Raw genomic sequence first — 16784 nt, forward strand, 5'->3', positions numbered from 1 at the left:
TTAGGGGCCAGAGCCATGGCTCACTTGGTTAATGCTCTGCCTACGGTGTGGGCATCCCATATGGGTGCCAGTTCTAGTCCCGGTTACTCCTCTTCCAGTCCAGCTCTCTGCTGTGGCCCAGGAAGGAAGTGGAGGATGGCCCAAGTGCTTGGGCCCCTGCACCCGCAACGGAGACCAGGAGGAGGCGCCTGGCTCCTGGCTTCAGATCGGTGCAGCGCGCCGGCCATAGCGGCCATTTGAGGGGTGAACCAACGGAGGGAAGACCTTTCTCTCTGTCTCTCTCTCACTGTCTAACTATGCCTAATAAAATTTTTTAAAAAATCTTTAAAAAAAAAAGGGTTCTGTAAGAAAAAGAAGAGTAGGGGGACCTTAACACCTATTCACAGAGTCCTTTACCAGAACTAACACTGTTAAGAAGCAGGTAAAATTTCTTCTTCTATAGACTTAAAAATATGAAATATCCCATAAGGGGTTAAAAAAATGGATGGTGCGCCCATTTCTGAGAAGATCATAAATTAGAAGTGGACACACTGAAAGATGATGTAGTGAGTCAGCAGGAGGAGCTGAACTGTGGCCTGGCAGTACTCAACAAGGTAGAGGAAATGATCCCCGAAAGGCTGGTTAGAGCAGATGGAGCATGGGGATACACAGATCCTATAAAGGCAGACAGTAGTCAGAGAAAGTGAACACAATTTGATGAGGCTAAACAAAGAATTAGAAAAGGATTACAGAAAAAAAATGTTAGATATGAAAGACTGTCAAAGATAGTCCAGTACGCTTATAATTGGAATTCCCAAAGAAGGAAATTGGAACAATGGAGTAGGATGTGTATATTTGCAAGGTTTGTTTTTAGAAACTGACAAAGAAAACTTTTGGTTGGATGGCAGAAGGGATAGGAGGCTGTGTCCAAGAAGACTGGCCAGAGAAGATACGTTCAGAAAAGCTGTGGGCCTTAAAAGTAGTCTTTCTGGTAGTCAGGTAGAAAGAATAAACCATTTATGTGGGGCAGAAATAATCAGGCTGCCTAAAACCAGGAAGCCTATCCACCTTGAAATGAACACACTGTGGAACAGCTCTAGTCACAGGCAAGCTAGAAACCGAGGTAGCTCAGTGTCTTGCATGTGGTTCTGAAAGTCCTGGGCCACCAGCCTTTGGGATAGGTGTTGAAGTGGCTCCCCGAGAGGGCTCGTATTTTTCGCCCCCAGCTCTTTTTAAAAAAAGATTTATTTATTTGAAAGGCAGGTATGCAGAGAGTGAGAGACAGAGATAGCCCATATGTTATTTTACTCCCCAGATGGCTTCAGCTGGGGCTGAGCCAGGACAAAAACAGGAGCCAAGGGCTTCATCTGGGTCTACCACATGGGTAGCAGGGGCCAACACACTTGGGCCAGCTGCTCCTCTTTTCCTAGGTTCATTAGGTGGGACATGGATTGGAAATGGAACAGCTGAGACTAGAGCCAGGGCCCCTATGGGGCAGCCCCAGCACCCTCTCTCTAATCCTCCTGCCTTCATGATCCTGGAAACACCTCACCCAGGGGTTCTTGTGAGCAGAGTCTCCTGCTAATTTGCACAAAGGGAATTCAGCTCTGTTATGTTCAAGGAGCCAAGGGGACTGTGGAGTCTTTGGTCTTGCCCAGAGCCTCTCAGGGTGGGGTCTGTGGACCAGGGGTGTGAGGTCACAGCTGTTTTCAGAGTAATGTTGAGACATTCTCTCTGGAGGTTCCCAGGGGCTGGTGATGTGTGGTATGTCCCAGATGGAATATAGATGTGGACATGAAAATCCATCTTCTAGTGAGCTGTTCACCAAAGACATTTTGAATATAAAACAGTGCTACTCTTTCTAAAGTTTTTGTTTTCAAAATGTAGGCATCCTTCACAACAGTGTGTTAGTAATGTTAATGAATACAAAATGAAAAACTTCTCAGTTTTAATTTATAATATAGTAGGTATTGATATGGTTATATAACCCATATGAATGGAGAAAACAAAGTTGTCCAGTGCTTGAAGAGAAAGAGTAAAACTATTTTTAAAGCTGAAATAATAGTTTTAAATGAGGAGCATTTCTGAAAAATAGTGGGCATTTTAGAAATAGGGCCATATTGTTGGAAATTAAGTCTTTATTTCTATGAATCCTATTTGATTGCAAGCTTTAGTATATTTTTATGTTTTTTTTTTGCTGTTATGTGTGAGGAAGTCTATTACCTGTACTAGATTTACATTTTAAGGTAAAAAAGATACAATTTACTTACAATGTGAAGGTGACTTTTGTGTTCCTTGCCCTTGCTTAGGAAAATCTTTTGTTTCTGAAGTAACTTCTGTGTGCCGTTGACACTTTTCCAACATCCACAAAAATTTGTATTTTTAGGAAAATAGCTGTAAGATTGAATATAAACCCAGAATCAAAAGTAGCACAAGACCACGACATTAAAACAAATATTTGAGTGACACTGCCCTTAACATATACATTTGAAGTTAATCTGACTCAATGTGTTTCTCATTGATCATATTTTTAATTCCATGATTTTCTTCCTGTACCATGAGTAACATTTGTAATTATAAATGGAATCTCCTAAGGTTAGGCTCAATCTAATTTTGATTTGGTCTAAAAATAAGTTAGTAAGGCAAGGAAGAGACATCTTCTTAGTGTCTTGATTTGAAATGTTCCTGCTTTGCAGCGTAGTCTCAGATTGCCCAGGATGTACAAGCTTTTCTCTTCCATTTCAATCTAACAGTCATTCAAAGGTAAAGTTGCCCTCTGGTGTTCACCCTGTGACTCCCTCAATGCTAGTGTCCACAGTCTGCAGTGAACTGCCTTGGGGAGTGGTTTGGAATGTAAAGTTTTCCAGTTTTCACGCTGTATATGAGAAAGATAAAAATAGGGAGAGTCATGTATCTGTTCTCTCAATGTCTGTTTATTTGCCTTCCTTTAGAAAATCTATCCTTCCATCATTTCCAGGAACTTGATTCTTTTAAAGGAATCATGTAGGTGGATGATTTCTTTGGTAATGGCTTAACTTTTCAGGGTTCCTGACAAAGCAGGCTGTTAATTTCAAATGGAATGTGCCCTGTGTTCAGTTTCTTTTTTTGTGTATGAATGTTTTATTTTGAATTTTTTGAATAGTAGATATTTCATTAGCTACTGAAAAATAAATTGATGTTTTCTTTTTATTTTAAAAGTGTATTTGTTAATTTGAAAGTCCAATAGAGAGGGAGAAACAGAGAGAGATCAAGATTGAGATGAGGGGCTGGTGCTGTGGAGCAGCAAGTTAATGCCCGGACCTGAAGTACAGGCAACACATGTGGGCGCTGGTTTGAGTCCCGGCTGCTCCACTTCCGATGCAGCTCTCTGCTATGGCCTGCAAAAGCAGTAGAAGATGGCCCAAGTCCTTGGGCCCCTGCCCCCACGTGGGAGACCTAGAAGAAGCTCCTGGTTCCTAGCTTTGGATCGGTACAGCTCCAGCCGTGAGTGAGTGAACTCCAGCCCAGTGAGTTCACTGGGGAGTGAACCTGCGGATGGAAGACCTCTCTTTCTGTGTCTACCTCTCTCTTTAACTCTGACTTTCAAATAAATATAATGAATCTTTAAAAACAAAACAGAGATCGAAATGAAGTCTCCCACATGGGTGAAGGGGCCCAAACACTTGGGCCATCTTCTGCTGCCTTTCCCAGACCATTAGCAGGGAGCTGGATTGGAAGTGAAACAGCTAGGAGATGAACTGGTACCTATATGGGTTGCTAGTATTGCAGGTGACGGCTTTATCCACTAGACCCCAAAGCTGGCCCCAGCAGGGTGACTTTTTAAGAGAAACAGAATGGGAGAAAACAGAATGCTCAGTTACTGAATTTCAGAATTTTGGTTTCCATTAGTGTGAATTTCTCTCAAATCTGGGTTGTAGAAAATTTTTAAAAAGATGTGTTTGCTTTCCAGTATATAAATAGTGATGTCTTAAACCCCATTTTCCACCAAAAAGAACAGCGGTATTTTGGAGAAGGGATCAGTTTGGAGTCAGGAGCACAGAATGTGTGAGATTAGCTTGAACAGCAGTCTCAAACTTTTTTTTTTTTTTAATTTTTTTTTTTTAATTTTTTGACAGGCAGAGTGGACAGTGAGAGAGAGACAGAGAGAAAGGTCTTCCTTTTACCGTTGGTTCACTCTCCAATGGACGCCGCGGTAGGCACGCTGTGGCCAGCGCACCTTGCTGACCCGATGGCAGGAGCCAGGTGCTTCTCCTGGTCTCCCATGGGGTGCAGGGCCCAAGCACTTGGGCCATCCTCCACTGCACTCCCTGGCCACAGCAGAGAGCTGGCCTGGAAGAGGGGCAACCGGGACAGGATCGGTGCCCTGACCGGGACTAGAACCCGGTGTGCCGGCACCGCAAGGCGGAGGATTAGCCTAGTGAGCCGCGGCGCCGGCCTCAAACTTTTTTTTTTTTTTTTAAGATTTATTTATTTATTTGAGATGCAGAGTTAGTGTGGGTGTGTGTGAGAGAGAGAGAGAGAGAGAGAAAGGAAAGAAAGAAAGAAAGAAAGAAAGAAAGAAAGAAAGAAAGAAAGAAAGAAAGAAAGAAAGAAAGAAAGAGAGAGAGAGAGATTTTCCATCTGCTGGTTTACTCTCCAGATGGCTACAATGTCCAGGGCCAGGCCAGGCTGAAGCTAGTAGTCAGAAGCTTCTTCTGGGTCTCCTACATGGATACAGGTGCCCAAGCACTTGGGCCATCTACTGCTTTCCAAGCCATAGCAGAAAGCTGGATTGGCAATGAAGCAACCAGGGACTTGAACCAGCGCTCATATGGGATGCCGGCACTGCAGATGGTGGCTTTACCCACTGTACCACAAGTGCTGGGCCCCAGTCTCAAACTTTTTGACTTCAGAATCTTCTTATGTTCATAAATTAATGATGACTCCAAAAAGCTTTTGTTTACATGGATTATTTTATCTGTTGTTATTTATCATAGTATAAATTAAAACAGAAATTAACATATTAATTCATTTAAAAATAAACTCATTGCATAACATATAACATTTTTATATTGAAAATAACTCATTTACCAAAGCAAACATATTTAGTAAGAAGAGTGACATAGTTTGACAACATTTTTGTAGATCTCTTATATGTTTGGCTTAATGGAAGAAAGCAGAAGTCTTTTATCTGCTTCTGAGTTCAAACTGTTGTGACACAAACACATACAGAGATGAATGCATACAGACGTATATGTACACACACACATATATAGGTTTTTGTGTTGTGTTATGGTTGACGGATGGATCTTAGGAGTTCCAGAATGTGTGGAAAGAAAGAGAGGATTAGAGGGCCTTTTTAGTGAAATAATAAGAGGAAACTTCCCTTATTTGGAGAAAGAAAGGGACATCCAAGTAGAGGAAGCACATAAAGCTCCTAATAGACATGACCAGAAAAGATCTTCATCCGACACGTTGTAATCAACTCTCCACAGTAAAACATAAAGGGAAGATTCTAAAATGTGCACAAGAGAAATGCCAGATTACTTTCAGAGGATCTCCAATTAGACTCACAGCAGACTTCTCATCAGAAACCCTACAGGCTAGGAGAGAATGGTGAGATACATTCAAACTCTTAAGAGAAAAAAATTGGCTGGCGCCATGGCTCACTTAGCTAATCCTCTGCCTGTGGCGCCGGCACACCGGGTTCTAGTCCCGGTTGGGACGCTGGTTCTGTCCCAGTTTCTGCTCTTCCAGTCCAGCTCTCTGCTGTGGCTCAGGAAGGCAGTGGAGGATGGCCCACGTGCTTGGGCCCTGTACCCACATGGGAGCCAAGAGGAGACACCTGGCTCCTGGCTTCGGATCAGTGTAGTCTGCTGGCCGTACCAGCCATTTGAGGGGTGAACCAACGGAAGGAAGACCTTTCTCTCTCTCTGTCTCTCTCTCACTGTCTAACTCTGCCTGTCAAAAGAAAAAAAAGAAAAAAACTGTCAACTCAGAATACTACACTCTGCAAAGCTCTCATTTGTGAGTGATGGTGAAATAAAGACTTCCCATAACAAATAGAAATTGAAAGACTTTGTCACCAGCCATCCAGCCCTGCAGAAGAGGCTTAATAATGTGCTGAACACAGAAACACAGAAACATGGCCATCACTACAAAAGAAGGTAAAGGAAGAAAATCTCCCAGTAAAAGTCAAAGGAAATCCAAAGTAAAAAAAGTAATATTTTTGGAAAAATGGCAGAGCAAAGTCATTAATTATCAATGTAAATGGCCTCAACTCTCCAGTTAAAAGACACGGACTGGCTGAATGGATTAAAAAACAAAACCCATCTCTTTGCTGCCTACAAGAAACACATCTCACCAACAAAGATGCATGTAGACTGAAAGTGAAAGGATGCAAAAAAGTATTCCATGCTAACAGAAACCAAAAAGCTGATGTAGTCATCCTAATATAGGACAGAATAGAATTTAACACAAAACCTGTTAAAAGACATAAAGAAGGGCACTATGTAATGATTAAGGGATCAATTCAACAGGAAGATGTAACTATTATAAATGTATATGCACCTAATTACAAGGCACCTGGCTATTGAAAAGATATGTTAATGGATCTAAAGGGAGAAAGAGACTCCAATACAGTAGTAATGAGGGACTTCAATATCCCACTTTGACCAAGGGACAGATCAACTAGATATAAAATTAGTAAGGAAACAGCAGAGTTAATTGACACTATAGACCAAATGGACTTAACAGATATCTACAGAGTCTTCCACCCTATAACCTTCAAGTACACATTTTTCTCACCAGAGCAGGGAACTTTCTCTAGGATTGAGCCCATGCTAGGCCATAAAGCAAGTCTCAGCAGACAGAGGGAGAAAAAAAGATGTAAGATTACTATTGAGTGCGTATTTGTGACTTATGATTTTCTGGAATAGAATGAATTGCTTGCTTAAGTTAGTAGAAATTTAATAATAATAAGTTATAAAGCAATAAGGAAATGTCATGTGTGTAAATGCTTAATGTTTTGAGAAGAGTGCAATTTTTTTTTTACAATGATCTTGTAGTATTGACTTTACAGTTGGTTTAGAATGTATCCTGATGTAAGATAACATTTGCTTTTCTTTTTTAGCCTTGCCAATAATTCTCGGATTGTGGGACTCCTGGCTCAGCTGGAGAAGATAAACACTGAATCAGCAGAATCAGATACTGCCAGATATGTCACATCAAAGATTCTTCATCTTGCTCAAAGTCAAGGTAAACTTGAGTCTCTGCTTTGCTTTTTGGAGTGCTTTCTGAAAGTTATTTAAAAGTAGATGCGAGGAATGTTCAAACTTGATAAATCTGTGATTTTCTATAAAAATTGAACTTTATTAAATTGGCTCAACAAGTAGAAAACTGAAGAACTTTGGAGGAGACTGATCTGCAATACATTGTTTTTTGTTTTTTGTGTTTTTTGTTTTTCAAGATTTATTTATTTGAAAGTCAGAGTTACACAGAAAGAGGAGAGGCAGAGAGAGAAGAGAGAGAGAGAGAGAGATGTCTTCCATCCACTGGTTCACTCCCCAATTGGCCACACTGGCCAGAGCTGAGCCTATCCAAAGCCAGGAGCTTCTTCCAGGTCTCCCACACGGGTGCAGGGGCCCAAAGGCTTGGGCCATTTTCTACTGCTTTCCCAGGCCATAGCAGAGAGCTTTATTGGGAGTGGAGCAGCCAGGACTCAAACTGGCACCCATATGAGATGCCGGCACTATAGGCAGTGGCTTTACCTGCTGCGCCACAGTGCCACCCCCAATACATTATTTTTGATTTTTACAATTTTACTAATGTATGGTTCTCACTGCCCTGTTTTTACAAAATTCTGAATTCCAGTGTTATTTGTGGTTGTAGGGTGTGTCGCCATCCAGATGGAGAGAGCAGAGGTAGATGTACTGAACAGGCTACAGGGACGCAGCAGGTAGGCAGGACAGCGAGAGGCTGACTGCTTGCAGAGTGGATCTGAATGTCTGGCTTGCAAAGGGTCAGCTTTCTTATGGTCTAGCAGATTTTCCCAGTTGTTGGCAGAGCTGGGAATTTGCAATACCCTTAGCTAGAGACTTTCCTAGCCCATCAAGTAACCCCAGGGCGACTCTCCATAGAATGTTGACAGAAAGGTGTCAAGTAGCATGGAATGTTGGTTATTAGCATGCCCCCACCTTGAAATTCACCTCTGCCCTCAGTGACTGGGTTCCTTAGGAAGTTACTGAATCTCTAGGATTTAGCTACACCATCTCTGGAAGGGAGGTAACAGATATCATGGGACTGTGATGAAATTTACATGAACAGCAGGAAAATGAGTATAAAAAATGTTCAGTAGATGTCACCTGTAATTATTTCTGTTTTATGAAGCTAGTAATATTAACTTGATATCAAACCTTGACAAGGGTACAAGAGAAATGAAGATCATTGCTAAAGAAAATGAATACAAATACAAATGATTTAATGTAAGGAAGTATATTAGTATAACATTATTTTCACAAGTTGAATAAAATCCATGTAATTATCTCAGTAGATATTAACAATAAAAGACTTTGTTAACATTTGAAAACTTGTGCTTGATTTCTCTGTGTGTGTGTATGTGTGTGTGTCTCACAATAAGGGAAAAATGAGCAACTAGCTTAATACTTACTGGCAACACTTTAATGGCATTTCTGTTAAAATTAAGGTCCAGACAATTCCCAATTTTTTAAAAAGATTCATTTATTTATTTGCAAGATTTATAGAGAGCGAGAGGAAGACACAGAGCGGGGTGTGGGGGGGGTCTTCTATCCACTGGTTCACTCCTCAAATAGCTGCAATGCCCAGAGCTGAGTGAGTCCAAAGGCAGGAGCCAGGAACTTCTTCTAGGTCTCCCACGTGGATGCAGGGGCCCAAGCACTTGGGTCATTTTCTTCTGCTTTCCCAGGCACATTAGCGGGGACCTGAGTTGAAGTGGAGCACCTGGTACTTGTATTGGTGCCCATATGGGATGCTGACACTGCAGGTGGTAACTTTACCTGCTGTGCCACACACTGCAGGTGGTAGCTTTTCCTGGTGTGCCACAGTTCAGGGGGGCCCCAATTCACAATTTTTTTAACTTTAATTTAATGAACTGAAATTTCCAAAGTACAGCTTATGGATTACAGTGGATTTTTTCCCCCACATAACTTCCCTGCCACCCGCAACCCTCCCCTCTCCTGATCCCTCTCCCATTCCATTCATGTCAAGATTCATTTTCAATTATCTTTATATACAGAAGATCAATTTAGCATATATTAAATAAAGATGTCAACAGTTTGCACCCACACAGAAACACAAAGTGTAAAATACTGTTTGAATACTAGTTATAGCATTAAATCACAATGTATAACACATTAAGGACAGAGATCCTACATGAGGACTAAGTGCACAGTGACTCCTATTGTTGACTTAACAAATTGACACTCTTCTTTATGGTGTCAGTAACCACCCTAGGCTCTTGTCATGAGTTGCCAAGGCTATGGAGGCCTTTTGAATTCGCTGACTCTGATCTTATTTAGACAAACTCATAATCAAAGTGGAAGTTCTCTCCTCCCTTCAGAGAAAGGTACCTCCTTCTTTGATGACCCGTTCCTTCCACTGGGATCTCACTCCCAGAGATTGTTCATATAGGTTTTTGTATTTTTTTTTTCCAGAGTGTCTTGGCTTTCCATGCCTAAAATACTCTCATGGGCTCTTCAGCCAGATCGGAATGCCTTAAGTGCTAATTCTGAGGCCAGAGTGCTGTTTAGGACATCTGCCATTCTATGAGTCTGCTGTGTATCCCTGCTTCCCATGTTGGATCATTCTCTCCCTTTTTTATTCTATCACTTAGTATTTGCAGACACTAGTCTTGTTTATGTGATCCCTTTGACTCTTAGTCCTATCATTATGATTGATTGTGAACAGAAATTGATCACTTGGACTGGTGAGATCGCGTTGGTACATGCCACCTTGATGGGATTGAATTGGAATACCCTGAAATGTTTCTAACTGCCATTTGGGGCAAGTCCCATTGAGCATGTCCCAAATTGTACATCTCCTCCCTCTCTTATTCCCACTCTTATATTTAACAGGGATCACTTTTCAGTTAAATTTCAACACTTAAGAATAATTGTGTGGGTTTTTTTTTAATTTTTTTTAAAAAATTTTTTTGACACACAGAGTGGATAGTGACAGAGAGAGAGAGAGAAAGGTCTTCGTTTTTGCCGTTGGTTCACCCTCCAATGGCCACTGCGGCTGGTGCATTGTGCTGATCCGAAGCCAGGAGCCAGGCGCTTCTCCCGGTCTCCCATGTTGGTGCAGGGCCCAAGCACTTGGGCCACCCTCCACTGCCTTCCCGGGCCATAGCAGAGAGCTGGCCTGGAAGAGGGGCAACCAGGATAGAATCCGGCGCCCCAACTGGGACTAGAACCCGGTGTGCTGGCGCCGCAAGGCGCAGGATTAGCCTGTTGAGCCACTGCGCCGGCCTATAATTGTGTGTTAATTACAGAGTTCAACCAATAGTACTAAGTAAAACAAACAAACAAAAAAAAAAAACTAAAAGGGATAAAGTATTAAGTTGTTCAACAGTCAGGACAGTGGCTGATCAAATCACTGTTTCTCATAATGTCCATTTCACTTCAATAGGTTTCCTTTTTGGTGCTTGGTTAGTTGTCACTGATCAGGGAGAATACATGATATTTGTCCCTCTGGGACTGGCTTATTTTACTTAGCATGATGTGTTCCAGATTCCTCCATTTTGTTGCAAATGACTAGATTTCATTGTTTTTTATGGCTGTATAGTATTCTATAGAGTACATGTCCCATAATTTCTTTATCCAGTCTACTGTTGATGGGCATTTAGGTTGATTTCAGGTCTTAGCTATTGTGAATTGAGCTGTGATAGATATTAAGGTGTAGACGGCGTTTTTGTCTGCCAATGTAATTTCCTTTCGGTAAATTCCAAGGTGTGGGATGGCTGGGTTGTATGGTAGGGTTATATTCAGGTTTCTGAGGAATCTCCAGACTCACTTCCATAGTGGCTTAACCAGTTTGCATTCCCACCAACAGTGGATTAGTGTCCCTTTTTCCCCACATCCTCGCCAGCATCTGTTGTTGGTAGATTTCTGTATGTGAGCCATTCCAACAGGGGTGAGTGAAACCTCATTGTGGTTTTGATTTCCATTTCCCTGATTGCTAGTGATCCTGAACATTTTTTCATGTGCCTGTTGGCCATTTGGATTTCCTCTTTCAAAAAATATCTATTGAGGTCCTTGGCCCATCTCTCAAGTGGGTTGTTTGTTTTGTTGTTGTGGAGTTTCTTGATCTCTTTGTAGATTCTGGTTATTAGCCCTTTATCTATTGCATAGTTTGCAAATATTTTTTCCCATTCTGTTGGTTGCCTCTTCACTCTCCTGACTGTTTCTTTTGAAGTACAAAAACTTCTCAATTTGATGCAATTCCAGATGTTAATTTGGGCTTTGACTGCCTGTGCTCCTGGGGTCTTTTCCAAGAAGTCTTTGCCAGTACCTATATCTTGCAGGGTTTCTCCAATGTTCTGTAATAATTTGATGGTGTCGGGTTGTAGATTTAAGTCTTTAATCCATGTTGAGTGGATTTTTGTGTAAGGTGAAAGGTAGGGGTCTTGCTTCATGCTTCTGCATGTGGAAATCCAGTTTTCCCAGCACCATTCATTGAATAGACTGTCCTTACTCCAGGGATTGGTTTTAGATCCTTGATCAAATATAGGTTGGTTATAGATGTTTGGGTTGATTTCTGGTGTTTCTGTTCTGTTCCATTGGTCTATCCATCTGTTTCTGTACCAGTACCATGCTGTTTTGATAACAACTGCCCTGTAGTATATCCTGAAATCTGGTATTTTGATGCTTCCGGCTTTGTTTTTGTTGTACGAGATTGCTTTAGCTATTTGAGGTCTCCTATGTCTCCATATAAATTTCAGCATAATTTTTTTTAGAATGTCTTTGGTATTTTGATTGGTATCGCATTGAATCTATAAATTGCTTTTGGGAGAATGGACATTTTGATGATATTGATGAGCATGGAAGATTTTTCCATTTTTTTGGTATCCTCTTCTATTTCTTTCTTTAAGATTTTGTAATTCTCATCGTAGAGATCTTTAATGTCCTTGGTTAAGTTTATTCCAAGGTATTTGATTGTTTTTGTGGCTATTGTTTATGGGATTTATCTTAGCAGTTCTTTCTCAGCCGTGGCATTGCCTGTGTGTACAATTTTGTGCGTTGATTTTATATCCTGCTACTTTGCCAAACTCTTCTATGAGTTCCAGTAGTCTCTTAGTAGAGTTCTTTGGATCCCCTAAATAAAGAATCATATCATCTGCAAAGAGGGATAGTTTGACTTATTCCTTCCCAATTTGTATCCCTTTAATTTCTTTTTCTTGCCTGATGGCTCTGGCTAAAACTTCCAGAACTATATTGAATAGCAGTGGTGAGAGTGGGCATCTCTGTCTGGTACCAGATCTCAGTGGAAATGTTTCCAACTTTTCCCCATTCAATAGGATGCTGGCCATGGGTTTTGCATAAATTGCTTTGATTGTATTGAGGAATGTTCTTTCTATACCAAATTTGCTTAGAGTTTTCATCATGAAAGTGTGTTATATTTTATCGAATGCTTTCTCTGCATCCTTTGACATAATCATATGGTTTTTCTTCTGCAGTCTGTTAATGTGGTGTATCACATTGATTGATTTGTGAACACTGAACCATCCCTGCATACCAGGGATAAATCCCACTTGGTCTGGGTGGGTGATTTTTCTGATGTGTTGTTGTATTCTATTGGTGAGCATTTTATTGAGGATTTTTGCATCTATGTTCATCACGGATATTGGTCTGTAATTTTCTTTCAATGCTGCATCTATTTCTGGCTTAGGAATTAAGGTGATGCTGGCTTCATAGAAAGAATTCGGGAGGATTCCCTCTTTTTCGATTGTTCTGAATAGTTTGAGAAGAATTGGAGTTAGTTCTTCTTAATTCAGCAGTGAATCCATCTGGTCCTGGGCTTTTCTTTGTTGGGAGGGCCTTTATTACTGCTTCAATTTCTTTCTCAGTTATGGGTCTATTTAGGTTTTCTGTGTCTTCATGGTTCAATTTAGGTAGATTGCATGTGTCCAGGAATCTATCCATTTCTGATAGATTTCCCTGTTTGCTGGCGTACAAGTCCTAGTAGTAATTTCTGATGATTCTTTTTAATTCTGTGTTGTCTGTTGTTACATTTCCTTTTTCATCTCTGATTTTATTGATTTGGGTGTTTTCTTTTTTTAGTTAGTTGGGCCAATGGTGTGTCAATTTTATTTATTTTTTCAAAAAACCAGCTCTTCGTTTGGCTGATTTTTTGTAATTTTTTTTATTCAATCCTGTTGATTTCTTCTCTGATTTTAATTATTTCTCTTCTCCTACTGGGTTTGGGTCTGGTTTGCTGCAGTTTTTCTAGATCCTTGAGATGCACTGAAAACTCATTTATTTGGTGCCTTTCCAATTTCTTCATGTAGGCACCTATTGCTATAAACTTTCCTCTGAACACTGCTTTTGCCATATCCCATGTTTTGATATGTTGTGTTGTTATCATCATTTACTTCCAGAAAGTTTTTGATTTATCTTTTGATTTCTTCTATGACCCAGCGTTCATTCAGGAGCATGTTGCTCAGTCTCCATGTGTTTGCATACTCTCTAGGGATTCCTGAGTTGCTAATTTCCAACTTCATTCTGCTGTGGTCTGGGAAGCTGCATGGTATGATTCTAATTCTTTTGCCAATTCACAATTTTTAGAAAGGTTATTTATTTGAAAGGCAGAGTGATACACAGAGAGGAACCAACCGAAATGGAAAGAGATCTTCCTGTCCTCTGGTTCACTCCTCAAATGACCACAATGGCTAGGGCTTGGCCAGGTGGAAGCCAGGAGCCTGGAAGTGCATCTGGGCCTCCCACTTGGGTGGCAGGGACCCAAGTACTTGAGTCATCTTCCACTGCTTTCCCAGGAGTATTAGCTGGGAGCTGGACTGGAAGTGGAGCAAGCCAGGACTTGAACTTGTACTTTGATATGGAATACCAGTGTGGCAACATCGCAGGCAAAGGCTTCACTTTCTGTGCCACAGTGCTGATCCCTTCGCAGTTATATCTTTATTTTGATTTTGTTAATGTTTCATTGTCCTGGAGTTCCAGGTCTTGAAACAAGAGTGTTCTCAGGAGCTCAGTGGCTGTTAGCCCTTCTTCCTGATCATTGACCCTTACTTTATTTGAGAACAACTTTCTGTACAGTCTGTGTGTTTGGAAGATGGGTGACACCACCACCAAAACCCAGTAAGGTCTCTACAGATTGTGTTTGTTCCTATCAAAATTTAAAATACCTGTGCTTTGTAATTCAGAGTATCAATATTGGATTCTAGGCCTTGGAAATACAGTGCTTATCAGCTAATGCAGCCACAGAAGGATGCTCATTGTCTCAGCGCCAAGTTAAACGTGTCAGGTTTATTCACTATATTGTCATATGAAATGACTCCTTTCAGAAACCCAACAACTCAACAAAAAAGGAAGAAGAAACCAAATCCCCCACTTAATGCATAACACTTTTGGCCATTCCTCCCACCACTGTAGACCCTTACCATCACGGCATGGAAGCCCCCTCTGATACATCTCCACCAGACATGCTCACAGCCATTACCACTGCCAGAGACTTGCCACCTCTTCCCACCCTGCCATCCACTGCCCTTTGAATATTGTCCCCTGGGCTTGTGTAACATAAGCACTGTTTATGGTACTTGTGATTAGCCAGCCAACGTAGTACAAATTAGTAATAAAAGATCATCTTGTCATTTGTAGGATAATCCTATTGGGTATCCATTTGGAAAACAGAGATTAGGAATTTGTAATTTAAAGAGAAAGAAATGCAAATGCAAATAACCAATAAAAATATTGAAATGTTTCTTTACCTTCTTAAATTTTAGGAAATGCTGATGAAAACAACAAAGATGTTTTTTTAAAAATTTTATTTATTGCCGGCGCCGCGGCTCAATAGGCTAATCCTCCGCCTTGCGGCGCCGGCACACCGGGTTCTAGTCCCGGTCAGGGCACCGATCCTGTCCCGGTTGCCCCTCTTCCAGGCCAGCTTTCTGCTGTGTCCAGGGAGTGCAGTGGAGGATGGCCCAAGTGCTTGGACCCTGCACCCCATGGGAGACCAGGAGAAGCACCTGGCTCCTGCCATCGGATCAGCGCGGTGCGCCGGCAGCAGCGCGCCTACCGCGGCGGCCATTGGAGGGTGAACCAATGGCAAAAGGAAGACCTTTCTCTCTGTCTCTCTCTCTTTCACTGTCCACTCTGCCTGTCAAAAAAAAAATTATTTATTTGAAATAGTTATACAGAGAGAGAAGGAGAGGCAGAAAGAGAGAGAGAGAGTGTTCTTCCCTATACTGGTTCACTCCCCAGTTGGCCGCAGCAGCTGGAGCTGGCAGATCTGAAACCAGCAGCCGGAAACTTCTTTTGGACCTCCCATGCGGGTGCAAGGGCAGAAGGACTTGGGCCATCTTCTACTGCTTTCCCAGGCCATAGCAGAGAGCTGGATCGGAAGTGGAGTAGCCGGGACTTGAACTGGCGCCCACATGGGATGCAGGCACTGCAGGCAGCGGCTTTACCTGCTATGCCACAGCGTCGGCCCCTGCTCCACTTCTGATCCAGCTCCCTGCTATTACACTTGGGAAAGCAGCAGAAGATGGCCCAAGTCCTTGGTTCCCTGCACTGACATGGGAAACCTGGAAGAAGCTCCTGGCTCCTGGCTTTGGCCTGGGTTAGACCCGGCAATTGCAGCCATTTGAGGAGTGAACCAGTGGATACTTTCTCTCTCTCTCTCTCTCTCTCTAATTCTGCCTTTCTTTTCTTTTTTTTTTTTTTAAAGATTTATTTTATTTGGAAGAGTTAAAGAGAGAGAGAGCAGGTGAGCGAGCAAGTGGTCATCCAGCCAGTGGTTCACTCCCCAGATGGCTGCAACAGCCAGAGTTGTGCTGATCTGAAGCCAGGAGCCAGGAACTTCCTCCCGGTCTCCTACGCAGGTGCAGGGCCCCAAGTACTTGAGCCATCTTCTATTGCTATCCCAGGCCATAGCAGAGAGCTGGACAGGAAGTGAGGCAGCCAGATCTTGAACTGTGCCCTTATGGGGTGCCGGCACTGCAGGCAGTGGCTTAACCCAATAACCTAACTCTGCCTTTCAAACAAAAAATCTTTTTTTAAAAGAAAGATGTTGATAGTATTTATTGCAGTATTATTTATAAGATCAAAGATCAAGAGACAGTCTAAATATCCATCAGGAAAATGGTTAGATAAATTTTAATATATTCAAACTAGACCTTGATAGCCATATTATGCAAGTGTTATCAATAATAAATAAAATACTGTGGGTCTTGTAATCCTAGCACCCAGGCTCACCCACAACCAATTTAATCATCATTGTTAATGCTTTCCAGGTGACTCCAAAATTGAAAGCCACTGCTCTAAAGCAGAGAATGCCAAGCTTACTAAGTGAAGGGCCAGATAGCCTATGTGTTTGGTTTTGTGGGCCATATAGCCTTTGTCACATTTACTGCACTCTGCCCTGTAGCACAGAAACAGCCATAGATGACACATAAATGGACAGGTATGCTGTGTTCCTATAGACTTTATTAATGGACACTGAAAAATAATTATCATGTGGAACATAATGGTTCATTGGTGGAAGTATATGAATTGTCTGCAGGCCTACATGTAATATATTGAATAAAAAGCAAGTCCATTTGGTTCATGTAACTC

At 41.7% G+C, this 16784-nt stretch overlaps 1 protein-coding gene across 4 annotated transcripts in view; it reads left to right on the forward strand.

Annotated features, from left to right (window-relative positions):
- The window catches only part of AGTPBP1 (ATP/GTP binding carboxypeptidase 1), a 200998-nt gene that overhangs the window by 34899 nt on the left and 149315 nt on the right, over positions 1-16784 (forward strand). For all 4 annotated transcript variants that reach the window (XM_062208617.1, XM_062208619.1, XM_062208620.1 and 1 more), the window contains exon 3: positions 7091-7215. In XM_062208617.1, coding sequence (XP_062064601.1) covers positions 7091-7215 — 125 coding nt within the window. The remainder of the gene's footprint in view (positions 1-7090; positions 7216-16784) is intronic.

This window comes from Lepus europaeus, chromosome 12, assembly GCF_033115175.1.
Source record: "Lepus europaeus isolate LE1 chromosome 12, mLepTim1.pri, whole genome shotgun sequence".
Lineage (NCBI taxonomy): Eukaryota > Metazoa > Chordata > Mammalia > Lagomorpha > Leporidae > Lepus > Lepus europaeus.